At 42.1% G+C, this 20,421-nt stretch overlaps 1 protein-coding gene across 1 annotated transcript in view; it reads right to left on the bottom strand.

The window, feature by feature from the left end:
* Positions 1-20,421, bottom strand: part of Wdfy4 (WDFY family member 4) — a 243,992-nt gene that overhangs the window by 161,896 nt on the left and 61,675 nt on the right. Inside the window, exons 13-24 of the mRNA XM_076834810.1 lie at positions 18,036-18,250; positions 16,961-17,055; positions 16,140-16,365; positions 15,660-15,736; positions 15,172-15,393; positions 13,855-14,033; positions 11,573-11,804; positions 10,340-10,485; positions 9,252-9,363; positions 8,405-8,595; positions 6,106-6,258; positions 82-155 (exon numbers count right to left, since the gene is read on the bottom strand). Coding sequence (XP_076690925.1) covers positions 82-155; positions 6,106-6,258; positions 8,405-8,595; positions 9,252-9,363; positions 10,340-10,485; positions 11,573-11,804; positions 13,855-14,033; positions 15,172-15,393; positions 15,660-15,736; positions 16,140-16,365; positions 16,961-17,055; positions 18,036-18,250 — 1,922 coding nt within the window. The remainder of the gene's footprint in view (positions 1-81; positions 156-6,105; positions 6,259-8,404; positions 8,596-9,251; positions 9,364-10,339; positions 10,486-11,572; positions 11,805-13,854; positions 14,034-15,171; positions 15,394-15,659; positions 15,737-16,139; positions 16,366-16,960; positions 17,056-18,035; positions 18,251-20,421) is intronic.

Below are 20,421 nucleotides of genomic sequence, written 5' to 3'. Positions count from 1 at the left end.
CCTTCTAATACTCCCACTAGTCATCCTGCCCTGATATTAAGATGTTAGTTTTAACTCTGAAACTGCCAGAAACCAGCATACCTTGGTGATTGAAGAATTTCCACAAGATGAGAAAAGAGGGCAAGTTCCAAGTTGTCTGCAGTATTCATCCAGAGCTGTAAGGCAAAGCAAATGCATGCTACAACCAAAGAGCATAGGATAGAGGGTTTGCAGACAGGTGCTGGGCATGTTGTCTCTTCACTTGGAATCACCAATGGTATTTACTAGCTGTATGATCCGACAGCTCTCCTGGTACCTGGAAGGTAGGAAATGCCTCCCTACCACTGGAGGAAAGCTTAAAAATGCATTCATCTCCTCCCCTTCTCTAATGCTGCCTGGTGCTTCATGTGAGTTTAGATTGCAACCAAGGACACCTATCTCCAGTCATGGGCCACAACCAATGAGACCACACACTAGATGCATCTTGACTACACTAAATTTTGCAAGGCAAATTATGGAGTTCTCACTTTACAGATGAGAAAATAGATTAAGACAGGCCAGCTGAGTGACAGGTTCCACTTACCACCAGCAAGTGGTAGGAGTGGAATTAGAAGCCATATTTTGTCTTTAAGATTTTACACTATATGAAATAAGCCACACTGAACTTGGTATGCGACACTATCTTCAGCACCCACATCAATAAAATCTGAAGTCCAAACCAGAGACAGAACAAGAGAATTATGAGTGACACATATGTCAAATGCACAGAGATTCTAAGGATGAGGTTTATCATTCAGATTGTCTTCAATCATAGCAAAAAAAAAAAAAATGGAGATGATTACTCTCCCTCTGTGGAAGAATTGATGGTGTGCCTTTATATTTCATTTTGACGTCCTTTTAGAGAGCTTCACTATTTTTCATCTTTAAATGCTGACAATTCCAGTATTAGGCCCAGCATATAGAAGGTTCATACATGGAGCTCTAAGAATACATCCAAGAGCATAAAAAAAAAGCTCACACTTACAAATGATACCATTAGCTCAAGGCAAGAGATGCCATAAAAGTCCTAAAACACCATTATAGCAGTTGCCTTTTACCCACAAGGAGATACATTCCAAGACATTCCATGGATGCCTGAAATTGCTGAGAGTACAGAAATATACACACACACACACACACACACACACACACACACACATATAATGTTTAATTTATAAATCAGGCACAATAGATTAACAATAATAACTAATAGTAAAATGAGATAATTATCCTAATATGCTATTAATAAAATTATTTAAAACTTATGAATTCTTTATTTATGGAATTTTCCATTTAATATTTTTGGGCCTGGGTTTACCATGGGTAATTGAAACTATCTAAAACAAAACTTCAGATAAAGAGGAACCCCTGCATCTTCATTTATAGAGGAAAATGAGGTACAGAGATACTAAGTCACCCTTAGTCTCTAGTTGACAAAGACTGGTTTCAAAGCCTGCTCCTTCTGATCAGGAGCTTATTCTCTTGCCGCTGCACTGGGGTCCCTGTAGGCAGACAGTGACCCATAGGGTTGAAAATCAACATTTTGAAGTCAGGCAGGTGCCCATGGTTCTGTCCTCTTACTGAAGAGAAATGCAAAAGAGCTCCAATGGATACAAGTTTATCAGGAGGTCTGCAAATGCAGGGACCATCCCTCTCCAATCCCCAGAACCCAGTATCACACATGACATATACTGGGCACTTAATAATAACCCATCCAATTTAAAAAAAAAAAGCAAAATTAAACAACATAAAATATGTACATTGCTCTTAAGCCAAAAGCAGTCTGAAAGAATTCTAACCCTCATAAGCACAGTCACTGTCCAAATGTTCCCAGAGATAGGACAAATGCTTTTGGAGATGGCTTATAGAGGTACAGATGAAGCAGCCAAGTATGGTACCCCCAACATATACATGTGCAGGACTCTAAGAACCCTGAATACTTGGAATATTTTTTCACGAAATTGGTCTTTCAGCAAACAGTATGTCATCCTCAGCATTGGGAGCTGCAGAACTTAGAAAGACATGAACCTGTGATATTCACTAATGCTGGCCCCTTTATCCTTCCTATAGAAGTTTCCAGGCCTCCACTTCACTTCCAGCCCTTAGAACAATAATAACACATTCCAAGGTTGATTGGCTCTTCTAGAAGTCATTGTACACAATACTAAATGTCTGAGTTTGGGGAAACATGGATAATTAAAATTTTGGTTGTTGCCTATGTCACATAACCTCTACTAAGAATTGCATTGAGATATTGAATTAACCTGTTTGAATATCAAATAGATAATGTGTCAGATTTTGCTCTCCCCAATCCCTGAGACCATCTCACTCTCAGAACTCTCAGAAATTAGTTGATCTGTCCCTTCTTTAAGAAACCGTAATATAAGACTTGAATATCCTCAATTTCCTGTCCCTCCTCACTTAACAACTTCCTGTCCTTCCCTGCCTCTCAACTTCCTGTCCCTCCTCGCTTCTCAGTTTCTTGTTCTTCCCCTTCTACACACAGGTCACCATAGATCTCACAGAGGAGTGAGATCTCCAACGCTCCTCCAACTTCTTTAAGGACTTGTTCTACCAACAATTTCTTCTCCTGCTAGTGTTTTAACTGCCCCCTTTGCTGCCTCTTCACTCTAAGTTACATTCAGACTTAATGTCTTTCCATCTTAGTTCAAAATTAAGGAAAACGTAAAGGAAAGAAAAGAGGGGCATGAAATTCCATCAAAATAGAAGAAATATCAGTGGAGTAGAGGAAGGGGATTGAGGGTGAGTGAGGAGGTATAGGAGAAGGGAAGAACAGTGAAATGGAGCTGACCTAACTTTCCTATGTACATTTATAAACATACCACTGCACATCATGCATAATAACTAATAGTAAAATGAGATAATTATCCTAATTATCACATAAACATCATGCACATCCACAAAGCACTAATTAAAAAAAAAAAAGAATCTGTGAGTATAAAGCAGAAAGATCAGTAGACAGAAGGGAACAGGGGGAGGAAGGAGAGCAGAGAAAGGAGAAGTACTGGGAACTGAATTGAAGCAAATCATATTCATGCTTTTATAATTATGCCAAATGAATTTATATAAAATAAATTGTATGTGTAACTAAAAAGAATAAAACAAAAACACAAAAACAAAGGCTGAAACTCCCTCCCCTTTATTTTCTAATATCATATTCATAATTTTTGTAGCTATGATTAATTTAGCATGTACTTTTTTTCATTTCTGTACCATCCTTTTCATTGTTGTTGTTCTGATATTAAGATTAGCCTATGAGTATAATCTGTTCTGTTTCCAGAATGGCTTATTACCTGAGTGGTAGAATTTGCCTACAAGATCCCTGGGCCTGGAGTTTCCTTTGGATGTGATGTGTGAATATTTAATCCAGTGATTCCATTTATTTGATGATTATAGGATAATTTGTGGATTTTATGTCCTTTTGAGTAAGCTTTGGAAATGTGAATTTTCTGTGAGTATTCAAATGTGCTGTTTTCTAACTTATTGGCACAAAGTTTCTTTTTTTATTACCTCTGTAATTGTTCATTCCTTTATTGTATTTTTACTTTTTATATTTATTCTTTTTTATTTTTTATTTTATTTTTTTTTTGCTGGGGATTAAATCTAGGGCCTTGCACATGATAGGCAAGCACTCTACCACTGAGCTACATCTCCTGCTCTTGATTAATCCTAACAGAGATTTGTCTATTTTATGAAAACAAGTAATTGTTCTATTTATCCTTTGATATTTTTCTTTTCTATCTTATTAATTTATAATCTTATCTTTACTTTTCCCTTCCTCCTGTCTCTGAATTTTATTTTTGTTTGTTTGGTTGGTCATTGTTACCTTTTGATCTAAAAGCTCTGTTCATTAATTTCAAAATGATTTTTTTCTTTCTCATATGCACATTTCTCTCCCAGCCCTGCTTTCAGTGGCAACTCAACCATGTTTATACACATAGCATCACCCTGTCATTCAACTCTAAGTCTCTTCTAATTTGAATTATTACTTCTTCTTGATCCTCATCTTTATCTCACTGCCTTTGTTTCATTTAGGTTTCAAAATCTTTCAATTGGATTTCTTCAGTCATCTCTTGACTAACCTCCCTGCCCCAGGGCTTCTGCCAACAGAGAAACATACATAAAATAAAACTCTGACATATCATTCTACAGTTAATATCCTTAGATCCTTAGATATCAGTAGTGTAACAAAATGCACCAAAAATCTCAAGTATTTATAAAGGCTTCATCCTCATCATTCAACTTTGATAACTTATTCTAAGGAAATGCTGCTAAAAGTGGGGAAAAGAGATGTACAAGAGTACTGGTGTAATGACATTTATCACAACAAAGTATAAGAATAATCCAAGAATTTGGCAATAGAGAAATAGAAGCCAGGAACTCTATACATGAGAGAATGTTACTCTGACATCAGACCAAGGCTTGTATGTGTTTGTAATGAAAAATTTTATATGTATTTGTTATGTGAGAAAAGACAGAACTCAATATCTGCAATTTGATCATAACTACAATTTTATATAATGTAGAAAATATATATTTTATTTATATATATTTATCTATATAAATTTGTTATATATATGTGTGTGTGTGTGTGTGTGCATGTAGGTAAATATAATGCATAGTTAGATAATGCATTGAATTTGACAATAGTTGATGGGTTCTTGAAAATAGGAGATGCCCCTGCCCCATTTTCTGTAATTTAAAAGTATTCTCTAATAAGCATATGTTTTTTATTTATTTTTTTACCTCTGAGCCACATCCCCTGCTCATTTTTTGTTTGGAGACAAGGTCTCACTAAGTTGCTTAGGATCTCACTAAACTGCTAAGGTTAGTCTTGAACTTGGGATCCTCCTGCCTCATCTTCCTGAGTATCTGGATTACAGGCATGCACCCCTACACCTGGCTACATATGTTATTTATTTATGTATCTATTTATGGTGCTGGGGATCCAACCCAGGGCCTTGTGCATGTGAGGCAAGCATTCTACCAACTGAGCTATATCCGCAGCCCCCATATGTTAATTGTTTTAATAAGCAAAGGAACTGTTTCAAAGTACTCCCATGGATCTCAACATGTGTAGGTTGAAGCATTCACCCTGCCTTGAGCACATTCTCCCAGCTTCTCCCACTTCTCCCAGCTTCTCCCACTTCTCCCAGCTTCTCCCACTTCAGCCTCATCCCTGCCCACACCTGATGCAAACTGGCAGGCGTCTAACAGTCACTGGCTTTCAGATCCCCTTGGCTGTTCCCATGGCATTGTATTTGCAAATAGCACACATTCCACCTGGAAGGGCCTTTCTTCTTTGAAATCTGTCAAACTCAGCCCAGAGCCCCTGATCCCTAAAGCTTGCACGGACTTTGCTCTCACTCCCCCTCCCCAGAGGCCCCAGACCTGAACCTAGCACACCAGAGTGTTATCTTAACTATGTCCTGGGCCCATCTGGCAGTGAGGAGGGACTGGGTCGTGAACCTGTGATGTGTCCAGAACCTGGCCATTATCTGAGTCCACTGGGCACTCAGTAAATAATGCTGCTTCACAAATGGGTTGATTCACCCAAAGTAGCTTGACCCTCCTCACTTATCTTCAAGTGTCCCCATCAGCACCTCTCAGGCCACTCTCTTAAAAGATCATTGGGAAACCACAAAGCACCATCCAAAGGAATTGGTATTATTTTTTAAAAACCCTTATATGCATATGGTACTTTACAGTTTTCATATCCTTTCCTAAGTACTATCTGCTTTTAACCCTCCATGACACCTGAGGGGAAGAGATAATGGTCTCTGTGGCACACTTAAGAAGAATGGGACTCAGAGAGGTTAGAAAACTTGCCCAAAGTCACACAGCCCATGGGCTGTAGGATTTAACTATAAACCAGGGCCTCGGAACTCCAAAACTGTTGTGGTTTTCCCTCCTAGTGCTGCCATGACTATGGAGCAATCAGACTTGCAGGGCTTAGAGCAAACGCCAGACTTTCTTATATTTTATCATTACACACACACACACACACACACACACACACACACACACACACTCCTGAAGGACTAAGGACCAGACTCTAAAATTTACCTCAAAATTGCAGAGAATATGCTGGAAGACACCTATGTTGGTGATGGCAGATGACCTGAAGCCCAGCTCGGCTGTACCAGCAACTGAGAGGATCAACTGAAAAATTCGATGGTTTAGGAGAGAAGTCTTCTTCCGCAGGAGAAATGCCATTATCTGAAAAGATTGGAACACAAAGTGGGTCCTCATGATCACATGGCGGGATCTCCTTTTCTTGCAACTGCTTGTTCCTACTGGCACCTTGGGTCAGTGCTGTGGGTGAACCCTGCTCTTTGAAGCTACCACCACCCTTCATCCCCAACATCTTAGAAGAAAAATCCACATCAACTTCTTTGGCCACATCCTTGTCAATGTCCACTTTACGGTATTCATGTGACTTGGCCTCTCTCTGAGACTCCGGCTTCTCCCCGATTCTCTTCCCTTGTGTTCCCCAATGCCACTCTCTCCTGGTTTACTCCTTGGTTTCTCAGTGCTCTTTCTCATTTTCTGTTGCTGGATCCTTTACATGCATAACCATCCCACAGCACTGAGGCAACAATCCTCCTCCTGCCCACGAGGCCAGTTACACCCAGCCTTGCTTCAGCCTCCAGATGTCATTTTGCTGTACTAGAAAGCTAGCAAGGTGCAAGCATCCATTCCAGGATGGAGGCACTGGGAACCCAGCAATGCACTCAGTAACTAAACCCATCTCAGAGCCTAGGGAGATGCATCTCACCAACCCTCACAGCCCTGTGGACCTTGGTTACAAAACACAGGCTACTGGGCCATCCACTGGTATCTGAGTTCTCATCCATCTTGTCAGGATTCTCAGTTCATCTCAAGCACACTCAATTCTCTCTCTGATCTTACATAGTCTGTCTCTCCCAGACATACCTGTCACCTCTATCAGTTTGCCCTTGGGAAGCCTTACTTGTTAAAAGCAAATAGGCAATATCTTTTCAAACTGTTTTGTTCACTGTTTTGACATATCTGTAATATAATCACTCTTTCCTCCCCTATCCAAACCCAATTAGGGCCAGGTATGGTGCTGCATACCTATAATCCCAGCAGCTTAGGAAGATGAGGCAGGAGGATCCCAAGTTCAAGACTAGCCTCAGTCACTTAGTGAGGCATGAGGCCCTAAGCAACTTAGTGAGACCCTTTTTCAAAATAAAAAATAAGAAGGGCTAGGAACATGGCTCAGTGATTAAGCAACCCTCAGTTCAACTTGCAGTATCAAAAAAAGAAACCAAAATAAAGTACACAGAAAAGGTAAATGAAGCACAAAAAAGTTTTAAAAGTCCAGACAAAATTTTGGAAATGATGATAATATCTGAGATAAAAAATGCATTGAATGGAGCCAGGTGTGCTGGTACAAACCTGTAATCCCAGCAGCCCAAGAGGCTGAGGCATAAGGATCACCAATTCAAAGCCGGCCTCAGTAATTTAGCCTGGCCCTCTCTCTAAATAAAATATAAAAAGGGACTGGGGATGTGCCTAGGTAGTAAAGTGTCACTGAGTTCAATCCCTCGTACCAAAAGAAACAAAAACTAATTAAAATAGCTGCCAGTTGCTTGAGAAAAAGCCTATATCTGTGTGTCCCTAGTCTTATTTCCTGAGGTTTCTCTCATAACCGCCTCCCAACCATGCAGGAAGTTACTGATGACAGTGCTTCCGTCTCATTTGGCCTTATCAACTGTAAATAGCAGTAACCATCAAAATATACCCTGAATGGGACCATGGCACTTCTTCTGTGTGGGCACTCTCTGCACTCTTAACATATTGACCTGTATGTTAATCACCACAAACATATTCCCATTTTACACATAAAGGAACTGAGGCACAAAGAGATTAAGAGCTCAAGTAGCTAACATTTCCTTAGTGTTATCAAATCCTCAGTGCCTTCTGATGCAAGAGGTCTTTACCTTACAGAAGGGAAAACCAAGGCAGAGAGGATAATAATTCTTCCAAGTTAAATAATGAGAAAGAGGATGAGGATTTCAACCTCAGCAATCTGGCTTTGTGGCCTGGGCTCATAGCCATTTTGCTGAAGGCAAAGACCATAGATGATTCTGGATTTTGTCACGGAAAGTGCCAGAAGCTGCAGCTAGGTGAGCATCCCTAGATGAACATCCCTAGTTCAAACAGCATATCTCAGGCTGGCTGTCACCTGGTGCTCCTCTGCAGGTCTCAGAACCCAGGAGACTTTTAAAAGGCCATCCTTTTCCAGAAATCACCATGGAGGGAATGTCACTGGTCACATAAAGCTTGTCCCTGCTGCTTGGAGATGTCAGCTTTCAGGATATCGGGAGGACGGGATTACCTGGTAGCCACAGATGTGCTGCATCAGGCGATCACACATGGCGTTACTGGTCAGGACTGAGTGCAGGACTTTCACAGCTGCATACATGGTGTGGTCATCCTTCGCTAAGGAGATAAGGCCCAAGAGGATGGTGGGCCCGCCAATGAAGTCCAGGCTGCAGGCAGCAGGGCTGGAGTGAAACACCCTCACCCCTATGCAGGACAAAGGGGACATCTCATTAGAACTTTACAGCTGCACTATAATGCAGAATCCCCCAGTATTGTGCAAGAGTGAAGGAGCTGCCTGTGCCTCTGCCCATGCACAGCCAGAGGGACCCATGCATGAGGACAGGGTGGGAGGAAAGACAGAGACTCTGGAAGTCTTGGGCAGCTAAGGGATCCTCTGAAAAGGCCTGTTTGTGTCATTAGAAGGCTGACACTTCTGGAGGCTCTCAGTTTGGCACCATGTGCCTTAAGTCCAGAGTGCCAGATGAGCCAGATGGCCTCTGTGACTCAGTTTCTTGGTTGCTCTGAGAACCTCTGGCTCTTTCCCGCCCTCTGAATCTTGCTGGGCTGCATCCTCACACCAGCTTGCTGCTTTGCTTCTACCCCACAACCACAACACTGCCCCTGCACACAGGGCCCAATGTACTCCCTATGTAGGCTCCTGTTGTGCAGCCAGGGAACTAGCTGGGCTCACTACCAATGTCAGATGCACAAGGTGAATGGATCTCTCTTCTGTCTGGGCAGCCAACTCTCTGACTGGGTTTATTTCTCACTAGTATGTTCCATCCTGCCTGAGCCTCCACAATTCTAGGGTGCATTATCCTTCTTCTTAAAGAAAAGTAAAGGTTCACTGCCTGACCTACCTAATTGGCCCACAGCAACAGCTCCCAGGGTCCGAAGAGAACCTGAGAGGTGTCCAGCACAATTTCTCAGCAAGAACACAGGCGTGGCATTGTCACGGGATGAAATGTTCATCTAGAGAAATTGGCAACAATTAATCTTAAGAAACTCCTGGAAGAGAAGGAATATCGTTTGTGAGCTCCCAGAGTACAGGCGCCCCAAGGTCTGGCCCAGTGCTGGTGCTTCATAAGCAATGATAGTGGAAGAATAATACTTGAAATAGTGTTGGGGAACTGAAGCCAAAGTTTGTGTCCCCCTGTCCTGCTCCCAGGCTGCGGCTTAACTGTACATAAGCCGCTTCAGTTATAGAATCTGTGACAACCCACACGCTCACAGTGAAGAGCTCATGAAGATAGGGACGACCCAAGTTGAAACAGAACTACCAAGGCAAAGCTGTCTCTTTCCCTGTCAGGGATTTTCCAGGCTCTGAAAAGCCCAGCTTCTAGGATTCCAGAGGGACAGGAAAGTAGAAATCCTGGCCTCCATCATCAGAAAATATATTGTGTGGTAAGGCACAGCTTTGGTGTGTGGGACATAGCTCCTGACTCCACCTCCTGCTCTGACCATGATAGTGAAGAGAATACAAACAAATCAGTCAAAATTTATCACCTTTAAAAGCAAGAGATTTTTATGCAGGAATTGGGAGGAAGTAAATCAATGGTATCCTCATTTACATGTGTTTGCTCATTATCTATTGCAAGTTTATTTTTTGTTTTGTTTTGTTTTTTGTTTTTTAAGTTACAGCAACTCAAAGTAATTTTGGTGTGCTGATGGGTCAGCAGTATTCTCTATATCACAACAATATAGAATAAAGTCCATTTGTTCTTGATGTACCAGGAATACCATGAGCAATTATGAGCAATTATAAACAGAAGGTTCAGTCCTGGGGAGGCTAATGGGTGGAGAAGCATAGGTTGTTTTAACAAATTAAATGATAGTGTGTATGCATATGTCTATCCTACACATGACAGTTTGCTTAAGCACTGGAAGCTGAAGCAGTCATGAGATCAAGATTCCAACAGAGAGCAGCAAGGGAAGTTAGAAGGTGTACCTCCTTGGCAATCAGGCGACTATCCACCTCATTGTAGGCATTTCTGATGTCTGCTACGGTGGTTTTGGAGGAGCTGGTTACATGAAGACCAAAGGAAACCTTTTCCTCTGCAACAAGGGGTGTGGCTTGACCCTCTGGGTCTCCTCCTATAGCAACACATCTATAGTCAGTTCTAGTCTCCTTTTATAGAGAAGGAAATTAGTTCTCAGTGATTAAATAGCTACTGCCACACAGCAAAGTCATCATTGAGAAAATTTTTTAATGTTATTACTTGTCTATGCAAGTTGTATGTTTGTATGTCATGTGTTTTGTGACTACCTGTGCTTCTCTAACACAAAACCTCTAGAGAAATCTCCCAAGATTGACCCTTCTATAAAACAGAGAAATTATCGGAGCTTAAAATAGATATCAAGCTAATGTTGCTTCCCTGAAACCAAACTTCTAAGTGATGAGAAATCTGACTTAGAAACAAAGGAAAATAAGCTGGGCTTGAAAGCCTAAAATTTTCACTGGGTTGCATGGCTGTGTTGAACATCACACTAGCAATTAGCACACTGGTCCCCAAGTTAATGAGAGCCAATGTGCTACTAGAGAAGTATGGTGTGAACACAGAGTCAGTGAAACTTTGGCTCTAGACCCCATCTGGTCCCATTGCTCAGACCAATGCCATTTGCCTCAGGAAATGAAGTTCAAATGAGATGTGGGCCTGGAGACAGAAACACTCAAGAGCACTCAATCGTCCTTCACCATGCACAAGGCCTTCCTACAGAGATGCATTTATCATTCTTCCCAGATGGGAACTGACCCCCTTGACTTGACAGAGCACAGAGAGAAATGTTCCCTGCTTGAACAGCCAACAATCAATAATGAAAATGTGGATGTTTTGTCTGCCTGTTTAATAATTGAAGACAACAGTATGCTTTAGTTAAAAAGCTTCTTCATTAAAAGGAAGGTAACTTATTTATCTCATTCTCTTCTCTCTTTCTTCACTGCTGGTATTACCCACCCACCCACCTCCATTAGGTGCTTTGGAGTTGAAATCTAAAGGATATTGTCATTTCCTTTTCTGTGACATTTTCTGTTGGGTTGTAAATATGTAATGATCCAATTATAGAGGCCTTCCTTAATGAATGACTTGTGCTGAGTTTATCATTTATAAATATGCTATAAATAACTGGATGTCCATTTAAAAACTAATATCAGCAAAGGCATTATAAATCAAAACACTCATACCTTGATCATGCACAGCTTGGAAGTTACCACAGTATCTTGGGCCAAGCTTGATAATAACTTCCAGAGTATCTGGTGATATGGCTTCTTCAAAAAGATATGAAGGACCAAGACGCCATATTAATGATGATTTTTGTTTCCAAATCCGAGGGGTTGCAATATATCCATAGACATCCACAAATGAAGATGGATCCATTGAAAGGAAAGGTCCTGGTAAGGCCTGAATGTACAACATCTGTTTAAAGATAAAGGATGAAGGAAGTAAGTAGTGCTAATCTTAGAATTAATCTAATAAAATTGTAGTACTATAACATGATGAATCTTATTCACAAGTCAATAAAATTTTATTGAATTTCAAAAATTAGAAAGATGACCATCAAATCTAAGAAGAATGCAGTAAAACAACTAATAAAATACAGATGGGAGTAAAATATTGATTCTGCCTTTGGAAACAGATTTGATAAGAAGCACAAAAAGAGACAAAAGTCCATCTCTTTTAGCCCAGTCATTCCACTAAGAATTTAAATGTCCATTATTGGCACATTAATAAGATTTTATGTACCAACAATAACTACAGTCATATCACTTTTTAAAAAAAGAAATAATATTGTCTCTATTTGTAGATGACATGAACTTGTAAAAATTTCCAAGGACTCTTTTTAAAAATCTCCCAGAACAAAGAAGTGAGGTCATCAAGGTCTCAGGATACAAGAATCAACTGCATGTCTATACATTAACAGTGAACAAGCAGAGATAAAATCTCAAAACAATACCATTTATAATTGTTCAAGAGAAAATGATCTACTTAACAAAACATGTATACAATCTGTATACTGAACATTCCAAATGATAACAGCAAAAAAAATTTAAAAACTATCTAAATGGAGAGACATACCATATTCATGGACAGGAAGACTCACTACAGTGTAGTTGTCATTCCCCTGAAACTGATCTATAGGTATAATGCAATTCCTGTCAAGATTTTTTAGACATAGCCAAGCTAATTCTAAAGCATACTTGGTGTGTGGGACATAGCTCCTTAATGAGGGAGTACATACTTATTGAGGGAGGGAAGAAAAGAAGGAAGAGAAAGGAAGGCAAGAAGGGAAGAAAGAAGGAAAAGGGAAAACTAATACAATCAATCACTGAAGAAAAGGTTAACTTTATGTTTTGAAGGATATGTTTTTCTTATGAGCCTTCTAAAATCTTTCGAGTTACCACTGTCTTTTTGATAAAAACAATTTTTTTTAAAAAAGCGTCAACTTCATTTGTCAGTGTCCTACAGAATTTACATGGTTCTAACCCAGTGTTTCTTAGCCTGGGACAAACTTTGCCCCCTTGGGGACACTGGTAATGTCTGGAGAAATTTTGGGTGGTCACAATTCAGTGTCATGAGATGAAGGAGGGAATGCTATGATGTTTGGCTAAACATTCTAAAACACACAGAATAGGCCCCTACAACAAAGAATTATCACTCCTAAATATTAGTTCAGTTCAAATTGAGAAACATGTAACTCTAAGGTTCTCCATTTTAGCTAAATATTAGAATCACCCAGGAAAAACTGAATGCTCTATTGAATTGTCAGATTACCTGACCCACAGCTTTTCTAATGTTATTGATCTATCTAGTACACTACCTGTGCAAGAAAACTTTAGAAAACTGTCCAGGTGAACCTAGGATACAGCTTTGGTCAGACACTGTCTCTGAAACCTGAGTGGAAATTGAGTTGTACCTTCTCTCCCCGGTTTTGTATGCTTTCCCATCTCTAGCTTCCTCAAGGACCTCTGACAGGGATTGCTGGATAAAGCATGTCTTCCAACTCCTTGCCCTCCCTTAAACATTGATATCTCTAAATCAGGATAGTGAGAAGCTTCCTCCAACTACTCATTCACATTCTGCTACCCTTCTTGTCATTCTTGTTCTGAATCAGGAAAGACATGTTTGTATCTTGTTCCTAAGAATGGCACACAGACCAGTAGCATTGGCCTCACCAGGAAGTTCTTGGAACTCAGACCTTAGGCTCTGCTCAGACCTCCCTGTGAAATTTGCATCTTAAAATATGAGAAGCTTTGCTTTGTGCATTTCAAAGTGTCTTATTATTCAGTCAACTTTCTTAAGATGCCCTTTTCACACCTGAGCTCAGTCAGTATCTTGGACAGCAAGGGGGTTTTCATTAGATATCAAACCTGTTTGAAAGAAAAATTGAACTGAACCCAAACCACTCCAAGTAGTGGGATAAGAAGGCATGTCATGAGGTAATTAGAGCTTGGGGAAACCATCTCACCTTGGCTGAACCAATGACCTGTCCATCTAGATAGGTGGAAACGATACAATTTCTTTTCATTTCCTTGGTGACAACCACAGCCAGGTGATGCCATTGACCACAAGCCAGCAGCTGGCCACATCTGATCTGAAGCTGGCATCCTGCAGAGGGCTCAGACTCATCCTCAGGTTCCATGATGTCTAGAAGAGAACACAATCACTAGACCTTGCATTTGGCATCATGCTGCAGTAACCCAGTAGTGGTGGAGAGGGATGTTCCTGGTCAACCCATGTGGGCCTTGTGCCTGGGGTAGATATAACCTACCCTTCTTCTCATAAAAAATTACATTAGCAGCAGCAACAGCCATCAGTCCTTGAGCTCTAACTGTGCCAGACTGGTGTAAGCACCATTATGACTATTAGCTCATTTAATTTTCACAAACAACTCTGCAAGACAGGCAATATTATTGTTCCCATTTTACCATTCTGAGGCAAAGAAAGCTTAAGTAATTAGCCCCAAGGTCATGCAGTCAGTATTTAAACACAGGAGTCATGTTCCAGCCAGGGTCTAGCTACATTAGACTGCCTCCATGGTAGTGGCCATGTGCAGGTAAAAGTCATGAAAGGGATGGGGCAAAGGAAGTCTTGCTGTGAGCTGAGGATATCAACCATTCTCTCTAAGCCTTCCACATATTTCACTAGAAACACTGACTCAGAACACAAAAGAGGAATATGTGGCAGAAATATACTGGGTTTGGCCATCTCAGGCAGGTGGGCTTGGAGAACAAGGCTGAACTCCAAAAGACAGAGCCAGGAGCAGCCACCAGCACTACTGAGGGATGATCAGGCTCCTGGGTCCCTAGGGCCACCAACCTGCCCACCAAGCACTGGCCAGCCCTCTGGATTTGGGTCTAAACATTTGTGGAATGTCTAAGTTTGCTTTAGCTGCAGCTAAGTTGTGTGTATTCCTTGCAAACTTTGCACAGGAGATGATACAGTCTTTGTTCCAATGAGGCAATTCCCCAAGATCCATCCATGACCACTCTGCCAGTGGTGAGCTGTTTCTGGAAAGCTACTGAGCATAACCTCTGAAATCACACTAAGGTATAGAGTCTTGTCTGCCTGACAGTTACAACTCCAGAGCCCAGACCACAGTGGCACTCCACAAATATTTGTTTAGACCTTTCACCAGATGTGGAATCCAAGGAAGCAACTGTAAAAAAGATGAGGAGAAACAGGAAGTTGCCAGGTTTCTAAACATGCCCTTATGAAGAGCTTCTGATTCAGTTTAATTTCACCCAAGTATAGGAGACACCAGGATAGCATCCCAATGTCTTACCCAGGGGCTGGAATTCTTTCTCTTCTGTGGACACAACCAAGGATAGGTCATCTGGGCAGAGGCTGACAGAGAAGCAGACAAAGGGCTGCTCGGTCCTGGCCAGGTGGCGCACCAAGGTTAGGAAGCGCAGAGGGTGGCCCTCAGTGATAGCAGCCTGCCTGCTGATCAGGAACCAGCAGGAGAAGGTCAGACCCCCTGGTGGAGGGAATGATCTGGAAGCACCTGGAATAAGAACATAAACATAGCCTCACCGTTTGTCCTGCTGAGGAATCAAATTTAGATCCACTAGGGCTCTGAGTTGACAGCCACGCGAGGTGCCAGCACTGTGCCTGGCCTAATGCATGCCAACTTCATCTCAACTCCACAAGGCAGAGGATGCTTTTGCCTCATTATTTATGGTAGGAAGTAGATGCTCACAGGAAATAAGTAATACTTGAGACCTATTCTTGGGGTCAGGTGGAGAACTAAACCACCTGGGAAATACCTACCTGTCCCAATCCCTCCAGAGACAGAATACTCGGTGTTGATGCCCATAACTGTAGACAGGGTTGGAATAAACAAACAGCTGGAAACAAGAAAGAATCTCATATCACTGGACTGCAAAGACACCCTCTTGCCTGAAGTCAGCTAGTTGGGGCCATGACATCTCCTCTCTCTGGTCCTCCTGTAGGAGCTTCACCCACTCTTACACCATGAAAGGATAGAAAGCAGTTGGTGCTATTAGGATCCCCACAGAGGCTACAGAGGATGGGAGGAGATTCCAGAAGGTAGCCACACCAGGGAAGGAGAGGGCTGTGATCCTCCACGGCTGGTGATACTGCCCCTGAAAAGCCACTGCACAGAGAGGGCCCATAACCTAGACACTTTGCTCTGCTTGGGCGGTAAAAACTTATGGAAGCTATAACTTTGTAATCAATGTTTTAACTCATCAGAGGCACAGGGAAGTTAATAATGAGAGTTGTCCATACCCATAACCTTCTACAGACATGTCAAATTCCACAAATGATGGGGCTAGAGCAGCCCTCTGAGGCTGCAGGTTGCGTGGGGAGGTCATGGAGATGAGGCTCAGTGCGGTTTGAAGGGCTGTGGTTGAATCCCGGGATGCCTCTGAGGACCTGAGGGACTGAGTCACTCCAGAATTTGGACTGGCTTCTGCAGGTCCCTCAACCATGCCCAGATCTGCTGCCTGTAACCCTAAGAAAGAAAACAAGAGAAAAGATATGTCCTTGCCCAATACATTTTCACCCCTGTTTTGGAAATATCCCTGAAGTATCTCCACTAACAGCATTATGCAGTCTCCAAACACTAAACACAAGTGACGGTGGATCTCCTGACCCTTCAGCATGAGCTCTGCTGATTTTGATAATATCAAAAGGTGGAAACAATCTTTTCCTCTGTTCCTCCAGAAATTTCTCTTTCATTCCAGCATGCTTCCTTCCCCTTTCCAAGCATCACTTTCTGCTGCTATCTATGGTTTGTCTGCCTACTGGAGTTACTTGCTGGGACTTTGCACAGGCTCGCTAACCTGCTGTCTTCCACAGCAAGCTGTCTCCCTGAGAGTTTTCAGCTCCCACTTATGGCAACCAGTTCCAAGACTCATTTTTCATTCTTTCTCTAAACTGGATCCTTTTCAGTGCCCTATGTGCCTACATTGAAGGTGTACATGACTTTGTTTTCAATGTCACCCCCCCGCCCCAAGTAGCAGGCCTGACACAGGGCATCACCCTGTCATTTTGCCTCTAATCCCCCTAATCAGCCCTGAGCTACTCCAGTCCTTCCCCCTCCTCACCTGAGTGTCCAGGGGGGCCTCCATGCCATTGAGAAGAATCAAGGGTTTTCTTTGTAGCAGACAGAGGTGGGGGAATTCCAAGACCTAGAAATTGTCTGAGTATCATAACATACAAGAGAACCAAGTGAAGACATTTTACAAGCACATTTTAAAGTTTTCTTCAACTTTATCCAGACCACTTCCCCCAGATGTCCAGTGTTCCCTTGATCCCTTTACCCCCTTGGCTTGAAATGCCTTTTCCTAAAGCACTGCAGAGACAGGGTGTTACTGTCTTGCTACCAGAGAACTTGCAAAGTTAGGAGCCTCAAGCACCATCTTGTGATGTGCATTTTTTATAAAAATTTCTGAAGGAATTTGCTACCCAGCACGAAGTGTGGTGTCTGGTCTGGCAGCCTATCCAACCAGGACTGAAGAGGCTGGCCCATCCTCTGGACTCCATGCCTGCTGGCTGGAAAGAGGCAGTCTTCTGTCCCCCTGACTTGTATAAGCAGGGAGCTGCTGAGTATGTGACCCCCCTCAGCGCCCCCCATCTGGAGATTCCCACAGGGTAGTTTACGGTCTTGGGAGAGTCAACCTCCCTCCAGAATGCAGCCTATCCTTTCTCTGATTTTTGTCTTCCACCTCTGCTTTCCTGTGTGCCTTCCCTCCTTGCTGTGGCTCTCCAAGAATGTGACTTCATGGAGGTCCCCAATAGGAGTGTTGCCACCCCAGCTTTCTGCAAACTAGCCTCTGGATCTGTCAGGCCCTCCCAGTGCCACTCCTCCCAGTCCCACTCTTTCCAGCAGATCTTGCAACATCCAGTTCCTTCCTCTCCTTGCAAGTGAACTGCCCAGGCCTCAGGGCTAGCTCTAGCTTCACGTTCTTGAAGCCCCCTTTCCAGAGACCACCATCTCCAGGGGAAGGGCTGTCTGCTTTGTGGGTCCCAGTGCATGGCACAGCAGACCCAAGGCTTTTCCATAGACTTCCATGTTGAATGTTGGAGGGGGACCAGGACACCTGTCCAGCAGACTCCCTACTGTCCATGGTGCACCCATCACCCTGCTCTGCAGCATGTAATTCTTAGCTCACATGGTACCTTAACACATCCGGTTCGATGGCTTGGGAAGCAAGCTTTTCAAAAATCCTGATGAGGTGTGAGTGCAAGGGGCTACTGCTGGTGCTGAGGGCCCAACTGCAGGAGGTCATGAGGGTCCTGAGCATACCCGCCTCACACATGACCTGGCGGTTCTTCTCTGATTTCACCAGGGACTGGAGGTGACTGGCCATGGAGCACTGGATCTCCTCAGAAAGCTAAGAGGTAACCAAAGAAAGCCATGAGCCCTTGAGGGTTGGACATCCTGTGGGTGACGTTGGCAAGCTCTCAACTGGGCTTGGGATTGGATATGGGACCATTAGTGACCCCTGCCACAACTCATGCCCACCGTACCCTGGTCTCAGGTGTTCTCCCATATCCCTCCTCACCTGCAACAGCAGGCACAGGGGGAGGCCAGCCTAGGGAAAGACCTGAGCTGCTACTTACATCCCCCAATGAAAGCTTTCTTTCATTAAACTCTCCCTACTTCCTTTCTTCCTCTTGTCCTTCAAACAAGTATCAGTGGTCCTGCAACCACTGCTTCTGGGTATTTAAAGATGGATAAGACTCTTCCCTGCTCCCAAGGGATTCATGGTGTAAAGATGAGGCCAGTGAGCAGACAGGGTCTCTGCCCAGTATAGGACATGCTTTAGCAGAGAACTTAACAGTATTCTGGAGAGGAACAGGGTTCCTGCAGGCCTGAGTATATTTTATGGAACTATTAGAGGTAAAAGTGAGTCCAGGCCTGACATTTACTTTACCTTAAGTGCCAAATTTTATCCCATGATGAGAATATTTACCAGGTATTTGCATGTGCCAAGCCATGCTCTAAGCATTTCAACATGATTGTATTATGCCTGTGAGGAAATCTGAAGTAGATGCTATGGTCATTCCCATTTTACAGAAGAGGAATCTGGGTTCAGAGAAGTTAATTGCCTGGGGCCACATGATAAGGACAGGGCCTGGCTTTGTCCCTGGATCTCATGCTCAGAATCACCTCATCCCATCATGCTCTCTCCATGATTATTTGAGAGTCTCCATACAAAGAAAGGGTCAAGGGTAAGTTTCTATCAAAAAGGGAGAGAATTAAACAAAATTGGGTTCTTCCAAAGGCTGATAACGCTATTTTGTCAAATGTATGGGGAAAGAATCATCATCATCATTCCTAGATTTTTAAAAAAATGTGAATGGGTCACAGCCTACTTCACATCCTCTCACCTATTTCCAGACACTCAACACCTGCACCTCTTGTCTCAAACAGATGGCTTCAGTGATGTCCTCGTTTCTAAGGTATCTTTTTTTAAAAAAATATGTTTTAGTTGTAGATGGACACAATACCTTTATTTATTTATCTTTATGTGGTGCTGAGGATCAAACCTAGGTAAGTGTTCTACCATTGAGCCACAACCCCAGCCCTCTAAGGTATCTTTAATAATATTTATGATTTAAAATTTTGAGAATATAAAGTCACATGAGAATGATTTTTCATCAGATGAGCTTCCCTTCCGGGAATCATTTTGTTATTCTGAAGTGTCTGAAGTGTCACCACAGAAGATGGAAAGACCTCCCACCTTCTTGGATAGGCAGAAGTAATATCATCACAATGGCTGTTTACCAGAACAATATATAGATTCAATGCAATATTTGTGATATTCTTCACAGAGCTAGAAAAAACGATTCTAAAATTCATTTGGAAGAATAATAGACGATTCTAAGCAAAGCTGGAGGCATCTCAATATCTGATCACAAATTACACTAAAGAGCTATAGTAGCAAAACAGCATGGTAACAGCAAGAAAATAGACATGAAGATCAAAGAAACAGAATAGAAGACGCAACAACAAACCCACAAACTCACAGTCATCTGATATTTGACAAAGGTGCCAAAAACATGTTGGATAAAAGATGTCCTTTTTAACAAATGATGCTGGAAAAACTGGATATCCACATGCAGAAGAATAAAACTAGATCCCTATCTTTCACCCTGTACAGAAGTCAAATCAAAATGGATCAAAGATTTATGTATTAGATTAGAAACCTTGCTATAAGAAAAATATTCCATCATATAGATACAGCACCAACTTTCTCAATATCCCTAAAGTTCAAAAAAGAAAAAAGAAAATCAAAATTGGGACGCTGTCAATTTTTAAAAAAAGGAAGTGATTAAGAAAATTAAGAGAGAGCCTATGGAATGGGAAAAAAAAATCATTGCCAGCTAATTTTCTGAAAGGGGATTAATATCCAGAATATATGAAGAACTCAAGAAAACCAATGTCAAAAAAACAAATAACTCAATAAATGTGCAAAAGAACTAAACAGAAGTTTCTCAAAAGAAGAAACACAAATGGCCAAGAAATATATGAAAAAGTATGCAGCATCTCTAGCAATCA

The sequence above is a fragment of the Callospermophilus lateralis genome, chromosome 15, assembly GCF_048772815.1.
Source record: "Callospermophilus lateralis isolate mCalLat2 chromosome 15, mCalLat2.hap1, whole genome shotgun sequence".
Taxonomy (NCBI): domain Eukaryota; kingdom Metazoa; phylum Chordata; class Mammalia; order Rodentia; family Sciuridae; genus Callospermophilus; species Callospermophilus lateralis.
The sequence above is the reverse complement of the archived record's forward strand: the minus strand, read 5'-3'. Positions and strand labels throughout refer to the sequence as shown.